The sequence below is a fragment of the Etheostoma spectabile genome, chromosome 23 (genome assembly GCF_008692095.1).
Source record: "Etheostoma spectabile isolate EspeVRDwgs_2016 chromosome 23, UIUC_Espe_1.0, whole genome shotgun sequence".
In the NCBI taxonomy this organism is placed as follows: domain Eukaryota; kingdom Metazoa; phylum Chordata; class Actinopteri; order Perciformes; family Percidae; genus Etheostoma; species Etheostoma spectabile.
In genome coordinates, this window is record NC_045755.1 from 2,541,661 (window position 1) to 2,550,027 (window position 8,367).

The 8,367-nt window shown below is 40.6% G+C and overlaps 1 protein-coding gene across 1 annotated transcript; it reads right to left on the reverse strand.

Annotated features, from left to right (window-relative positions):
- Positions 1–1,133: 1,133 nt before the first annotated feature.
- On the reverse strand, positions 1,134–8,058 carry LOC116673419 (amphoterin-induced protein 2). Its single transcript, XM_032505756.1, has 2 exons — positions 7,800–8,058; positions 1,134–5,358 (listed from the first exon to the last, which is right to left on the reverse strand). The coding sequence occupies exon 2, from the start codon at positions 5,273–5,275 to the stop codon at positions 3,764–3,766; it is 1,512 nt and encodes a 503-aa protein (XP_032361647.1). The 5' UTR covers positions 5,276–5,358; positions 7,800–8,058; the 3' UTR covers positions 1,134–3,763.
- Positions 8,059–8,367: the final 309 nt, after the last annotated feature.

Here is an 8,367-nt window from a genome sequence, read left to right on the forward strand (position 1 = left end):
GCTCTCTTATATAGCGGCAGTCAATGTTGTGCATACAGTAAAAAACACGGCGTGTGGAATACTTTTATTACTATAACTTTTGGTAGCTATATGTATGAATGGTTCATGAGAACAGCTAGGCTCACCCGAAGATAATTCATGACATCATCAGGGTTCTCTGTGTAATATTGCTGGAGTGTCCCTTTTTAAACCAATAAATAAATAAAGGCAATAAATGAAATTAGGGTAAAGGGTTGCATTTGATGCAAATGATTTCTACAACAAGTTCTATATATTGTTGCAGTCATTGTCATCATTCAAATTGTAATATTCAGTGGAGTGAACACTTCCACTGCCAACACTGGTATGGAGACATAAGCAGCCAGTTTTCTCTACCTGACTGACAACACCAGCAGCACTCCAACTGTCACTGTCTTGACCCGTGAAAAGCACCGCGTCAGGAAGAGAGGTGAGGGACGGTTAAATTAGTCCCAGTGGGCTCCATACTGATGTTTTTATTCACCACCTGCCACTGGCCTGTTGCCTCGGAAAGGATGATGCTGCTCTAGCAGCCTAAGCGTGTCTCAGCGCCATTACAACACTGTAAAAATAGTACATTCATATCAAATGTCTCTTCAGTCTGAGAAGTACTGACCAACTAGAACAAGCTAGCTATAACTTACTAATAGCCAACCACTAAATTAGTAAAATTGAACAACTTAATATTTCATTTACACACTCAAAAGCGCAGTCCTCTCGCCAGATGAGTGACAACTTAGTTCGGCTCAATTTCTGTAGCCAGTGAAAGCGTGTCGGATAGAATTAGCAACAAGCAAACTCTTGACTAATTTCTTAATGGCTCAGCATCATCATATTAGAGAAAATAATCAAGCCCCCCCACCCACCCCTGTGCGCATTTTCCGCCTATAGCCATTAGCCGCTAGCCATTGAAAAGGCTTGTAAGAGGATTTTTGAAAATGTTACTTGTTGACTCACTAAGAGGTTATCTGTCATCCTGAAATCCTTCTGATGTAACACTACTTTTTTTCATTTTAGCTTAGAGTAATACTGACAAAAAAATGAACAGATTCTGCAGAGAAGAGTAAAATAGTCAAACAGCATTTCCGCGTAGGGATAAAAGAACACACTCACCCTCCAAATTGAAACAATTTATTTCATTTATCTGCAAATATCAGTCATTCTAGCCATGTGAAAAGCTTCACCTTCACTGCTCTAGTTGAATTGCATCCTGTTTTTAATATCTAACAGAACACATGCAGTATCTTAAGTTTATATCCAGACAGTGCGAGCATGAAAACTTTAACAAGGCTACTGGCCCCCTGGAAGTGATTTCACTCACCTTTAAAACAATCAAGGAAGGACAGAGGAATGTGGGTCACGGCGGGCCCGGAGCAACAAACAACCGTCCTTCTGATTTCTGTGGCACTAATCTTGGCTGACTGGAGCCTCCCCCCCAGCAGAGATGGAACAATGATCAGGTTGACAAGTGTCCAGCTGGCTCAAATGTCAATCTTCACACCCCTTTGGAGAACTGGGGACTGTATTGTCTAGTAGCCTAATACTTTTTTGATATTTTATTTGCTTCCTTACCAATAAAATGAAGGGAAATGGAATATTGTATGTGGTCTGACAGCATTGAAGAATTGTTGTTATATTGATCAGTGATTCCAGATTTACTTAAGAACAGAAGTAGGCCTACTGTACCCCTTCAGCCTTTTATCGTCAAGCTGCGTACGACCCCCCCCTCCATTGTTTATTTTGATGAGCATGGACATTGTTGTTGACAGTTGTCAACGACTGCAGGCTAATCGTAGTAGCTAACTAGTAGCTAGCTAGTAGCATACATCACTAATTAATAAATGCCAAAGTGAAGTGTTATAATGGACATTGTTGTTGACTGTTGATGTCAATGACTGCAGGCTAATCTTAGTAGCTAGCTAGTATCTAGCTTGTAGCATAACATGATTACATCTCCTTGGTTGTCTAAATACATTCATCGTTAATTTCGATAAACATTTTTAATGAATATATGCCAAACAGAAGTGTTATAATGAACAATGTTGTTGACTGTTGAGGTCAATAGCGCTAGTTTGTGTTGTCATAGCAACATGCTCGTTCATGAGCTTCTTTCTCGTGTCTCTTACAAGTATAGTTAGTTTGTTCTCTTAATACAGCCATGGTATAGCTAGCTAACTAGTTATGTGGCAAACTCATGAAATCGTCGTTTTGTAACATTGTATTTTTGTTGTTCCTGATCGTTTACATGCGTATCAAAATAAACAATGGATGTATTTAGACAACCAAGGAGACGTAATCATGTCATTATACTAGCTAGACACTAGCTTGCTACTAAGGTTAGCATGCAGTCATTGACATCAATAGTCAACAACTATGTCCATTATAACACTTCACTTTGGCATGCATTAATTAGTAATGCTTATCAAAAAAATGATGTATTTAGACAACCAAGAAGAAGTAATCATGTTGTGCTAATACCTAGCTAGATACTAGTTAGTGCGCTACTCGCAAATTAAACTTACGCAAGAGTTTTTTTTTTTTCTCGTTTTTTCCCCCTCCATGTCACCTCCGGGGCTCACATACCCCACTTTGGGAACCAATGACCTACTTTTTAAATAGAGTTTTGGGTACCCCTAGAGGTACTTTGGATTACTGCATTGGGTACATGAGATAAAGGGTTTATTAGTGCTTTTTGCAACAACAAAAAAAGCTGCCTTCTGTGGCTTAAACAGGCTTGATGAATGGGGTGGGACTGAGCCAAAACATTATATTTGCGTACCATTGAAATGAACATGAAAAACGTTAAAATCCTTTTGAGAGCTGATAAGAAATGTACAGAGTGTTAAAATAAGTGTTTGTCCCTTTGAGTGACCCCCTTTCACATTACATGCAGTTTGATTTATTGTTAGCAAAGAAATTGATTAATGCAGCTTCAAACTCCATTCACCTCCATTGTATTGGTGTGGAGACTGGAAATTGGAAATTATAAGAGATTGATAATCTCAAAATCCTAAGCAGATAAAACTCTGCGTGGTAAGGGAAGGATATTTTTGTAACTTAAGTATATGACCCATTAAAGTGAATTACACAACTTTGGAGTTCAATAAATGTATTTTTGTCTAAACACAAGTCTGCTTTTCTTATGTTTCCACATCAAAGCAACACAGCAGGCTACTGCCATTTTATAGTTTTTCTTTGCTTTTGATAAAGGAACTTTCAGAAGATTATAATTGATTCACATAATTCAAAGAGGATGTATAAGCAGACACAGCGTGATCTGCAATATCTCAAAATTCTGATAATTTCACACTTATTACTGACATGATTAAAAAATGATCCACAGTACAAGACAGGTGGTTGAAAATAACAATGGGTCACTGTGATGGCAGTATTCACAAAACATATAGAGTATAATGATGACCATCAATGCCTCTAGCAGCATATCAAATCAGGAGTGAATATTTCTCTCATTCAAATTTAAAACACCGCCCACGTTTATATGATCTTTTTGATCCCTGCAATAACAATTTCCCACGGTAACAGTAAGATTTCCATATGAACTCTTGATGTAAAAAACAGACATTACTTACATTCAAGACATATTTTAAATTCTGTCTACAAAAAGACTGCATTTTATTCTACATACTAAACACCAGAACCCTACAATGCATGACTACAGTAAAAGAAACAAAACACTTGGATCAGACATACAGAATACAGGAATGTGCAAAAGGTTGTTTTCTCGCTATGCCATTTGAGCAGGGTCTGAAAGCGTCTGACCCACTGTTCTACTTCCATTCTTGAGAATTCCCTCAGTGGTAACATGACCCAAATGCATTGCTGATGTTTTTGGGCTACCAATATCAGAGTCCTCTGCTTGAGGCTCTAAGAAAGCCACCCTTTTTCCATTTGACCGCCGTTGTCCTGATTCTACCTCTCTGGGGTCTGAACAGAGGATGAAGGCCCGTCCGCCGCACCCTCTCGATTCCCGGTTTTCCCGGCATCGACAGGGAGTGAGGTAGAGGTAGAGCAGCACCAGTATGATGCTGACCACACAGGAAGCCAGGGTGGTGAATGCTGTGTTGAAATGTTCGGCACTGCTTCTGTGTGCCAAGTCGCTGGTGGAGGCCTTGCTTAAGTTTCCGACCACCACGCTGACTTCCGGAGACTCATTGGGGTCATAGTGGCGCCCACGGGCAGCTACGCACCCATACGTACCAGAATCTTCCATCAGGGCTCCTTGGATTTCAAGGGTGCCATTGGGGAAAACTATGAGTCGGGCACTTGGATCATTGGTTGATGAATTCAACACAGTCTTGGGGGTAACCCAGAACCAATCCAAGCCCTCCTGGGCTGGAGAGGCAAACCCTGGGCATGGCACTCTTAGCCATTTACCAGGCTCTACTTGGTAAGTCTGTGCCTCAAGGGGCATATCTGAAACTACATCCTGGCTACATTCAGACCATGGTCCTGAATTGTCTCTACATGGGTATTCACCTCTGAATTCCACCAGGGGGCGATACTGTTTCCACATCCAATACTCCTGCAAGGCGAGTAAAGCACAGTCGCAGACCAAAGGGTTGTCCTGCAAATAAATTCCACCTTGCTGGGTGAGAGATAGCAAGCTCTGGACGGGCACCTTGGAGAGCCTGTTGTAGGACAGATCGAGAAAGGTCAGATTATGGGGCCCTCCAGGTTCCCAATAAAGCCCCAGGGGGAAAGCCGTCAGTCTGTTCCCAGAGAGGTAGAGCTTCTGCAGGCTGTAAAGATCGCTGAAGGCCCCTGGGTTCATCTGGATGATCTGGTTTCCAAACAGCAGTAGCTCTTTCAGTTCCTTCAACCCAGTGAAGATGGATGAGTTCAGCACTGTTAGTCGGTTGGAAGAGAGGTCCAGGTGGAGGAGATGTGGCGTCACAGTGAATGCATTAACCTCAATTTGGCTTATGGAGTTTTGGCTGAGAACCAGTGTAGCAAGCCGGTCGAACGGTTGGGAAATCCAGTCCACGGACAGTTCAGTAAGGACATTGTGGCTCAGGTCCAACCGTGTGGCATAGCTTGGGAGATCAGAGGGCAGCGCAGACAGACTGCACCCGCTGCAGGAAATGATATCACTGGCACAAAGGCAGTAGGGTGGGCAAGTGGCCACAGAGGGATAGAAGCCAAGCCACAGGGCGAGCAGCAAAGCTGCAAAGGCAAGGTTCCAACGGCTGCCTCCAACACTGGTCCTGTCCAAAAGCTGTGAGGCAATGGGACTCATCCTGGTGTTCCCTCAGAACGGGGTCTCAGGTTACTGTCTCACTGGGTGTCCACATGTCAGCTTTATAAGCCTCTGATAGCAAACTGAAGAGAGACACAGAGAGAGGAAACAAGATAGAGGGAACATGGAAATTAATCTTTTAGAATTTGTTCAATACTCGATTTGGATCATGGTGGACTGTTTCATGGTGGACTATTTTTTAATCTATAAAATCAGTTTTTTTTATTTCTTTAGTAAGTAGTTGTGTAATAAGTGGCTTTGCATCAGGGTCCTGCATCACCCTGTTGGGGTTCAATTCCCAATAATGACCTGCTCACTCTGCTTTACTAAAACTAGTTTTAGAAATAATCTTGCATTGCTGGCACTAAACAAAGTTTTTTATCTGTGAAGGCTCATGCATGCCTCAAATTTTTTTGTAGACAGGTGCGTAGGAGGAAATGTCCAAAGGCAAGAGAGGAGAGAATTCCTGCGTACTGTACTTTTGCTTGCAATAAACTTCACTTGCAAAATATGTTTCGGTTCTCCGACCTTCAACAGGTAAAGTAATATATGATGGAATATTACGGAAGAGATGGTTTTAGATATAGTTTTATCTTTAACTGTGTTTGTATGTAAATGTACGTGGTTGCTGTCCGTTATCGATTGTGGAATGTCCACCTTTGTTGGTGGGAAGTACCTTCTAGTAGACTAAATCAGAGATCTTCAACGAGGGGTCCGTGTCCCTTAGGGGGTCCTTATAGTTAGTGCAGGGGGTCCACCAAATTATGTAAAAAACATTTTGAAAAGTTAAAATATGTCTGAAAATATGATTTCAACATATTCATAGCAAAGATAAATTGCCCCATCTGTGATAAAACACATTTAATTTACACATTGAAGATAAGCTTACTATAGGTAAGGTAGCCATACAGTTAACTTTAAGGATTCACTGTGCCTTCCACTAACATATGTATAAATAATATTTTGATATCCATTCATTTTCATCCATCTGGCCTAGTTGACTATGCAAAATATTGTATATTATATACAATATATTTAGAAGGGGGTCCTTACTCTGTCTCTCTTTCAGATTAGGGGTCTTTGGCCTAAAAACCATTAGAAGACCCCTGGACTAAATGTACATAGACTGTGGTCCCTGTTGGCCTCACCTGAAGAGACGATAACTGTATCTGTCTAGAATGTTCTCTGTTCCTCTGCTTTTACCTAATGAAGGACCAAAACGTTGTATTTCCAAATAGACTATACATCCCATTTGTTTCTTCTGTAATTATATAATATCGTAAAGTAGGATAAGCATTATAGGATAGGAGTGTGGTTCCATTAAAGGTTAAAATGGCTTGCCATATACTTCTGCCTCACACTCTTCTTCTCAAACTCGTCCTTTTTTTTGTTCTTTCATGGCATCTGATTCAATTATCTGCTTGTGTGTTTTCTTTTTTTTGTTTCTTTTCTATGTTGAATGTTCGAGATGCATTTAGAAAAAACCCAATTGCAAGTAAAAGGACAGTGCGCAGGAATTCTTTCTTCTCTTGACTAAAAAGTTCGACATGAAGTACATGAAGTAAAATTAAACAAAGTAATAAAAATAATCATCATGAGCACAAAAAAAGGCAGCAAGATGAACAGTAAGTTGAATAAATGAATGTATGAAATTATAGTAATCAGGGGCGTTGGACTGGGGGGGGGGGAGGACCCAGGGCCCCCCATGTGAGGAGGGCCAGAAAAGTGTTAGAAAAAATAGCTGTGGATGCGGGGAAGGGCCCATGAAAAGACCCAGAATTTTGTGCTACGCCCTTAAAAGTATACAGGTAAGGGAAACATAAATTGTAACCACATTAAATAATGATGACTTAATAACTGTAAGTATGTCTATCACCTATAGTCCTCCTGCAATATTTATAGTGTAATTTAATTATACAAATCTATTATTTAAAACCTCCATATGCAGCTGTTTTTCCTGTCACACTGTACAATAATCATGTAAAAGGTCCAGCAAATTAATAGTAACAAACCAAGTCTAACTATTAAAAAATCAACAAAACAATCAACCGGCAACCGTTTTACATAATCAATTAATAATTTCAGTCATTTGTAATTATACCAACCATAGTACCAATCGTTCTGGTTCTTTAGATGTAAGGACTTGAAGAATTTGGAATAATTTTGATGAGCATTTTTTACAATGTTCTGACTCTTTGTAGCTCAAAACGTTCAATTAATTAAGCAAGAATTAGTAAATGAATCCACTGAAAACAGTTCTTTGTTACAACCCTAAGTGGCTGTGTAGCAGAAGTGAGAACATTAAGAGAAAAAAAAATGAAGAAATAGTAGCTAAAAGATAAAAGACTGAGTGAGAAATGTAGGAAAGTGGTTGTGGATGAAAGATGAACTCTTCTACAATAATAGTATTAGCCCACTATGTCCTTTTCATGTCTGGTCCCACACATAATCTGGCTCAGAAAGAGAAACAGCAACCCGTTTTTGACGACTACCAAACAGTATTTAGACGCAGCCGACGGCTCACCTTTACGCCCACACTGCTGCCTGTTCAGATCATCTTCACGTCTGCCTTCATATCCGCGCGCGATGCAGGACCGCGTCCCGTATGCGAATCCTAAAACAACAACAACAACAACAACAACAGCAACAACAAAAATCCTTAAGGCAACTTCACCCTCCCCTCCGCAAACGATGCAGCCAGCGTGCGTGGAGAAAGTGTTCACCTGCAGGTCGGGTTGCATGCTGCTGTGCACGGCTGTGGGAGGGGTCGCCCTGCCTGAGAGTAAAAACGGAACACATACACCAATAGCAGGAGAGGAGGGGGGGCGGGCATGTGAGAAGAAGGGCAAGTATAGCCAAGAGGAGAGTGCAGCTGCAACATCAGCACCACTCACTCACATGTTTCTGAGTATTTTTTGAAACCACTTTTAAAAAATACTTCATTTTGTTGTCCTTGCAACAGTTTCTCTATGAACATTTTTTTCTCCATATAGCTTCAGGTATAAAAGCTATTGAACTATTGAAATCAGATGGCAAGGTCATATAAAAGGTGTTCATTGCACTCGCACGCCAATTAAATATGAAAATCTATT

Coding starts and splice junctions, on each gene's coding strand:
- LOC116673419 (XM_032505756.1), bottom strand. CDS start 5,275: ATGAGTCCCATTGCCTCACAGCTTTTGGACAGGACCAGTGTTGGAGGC.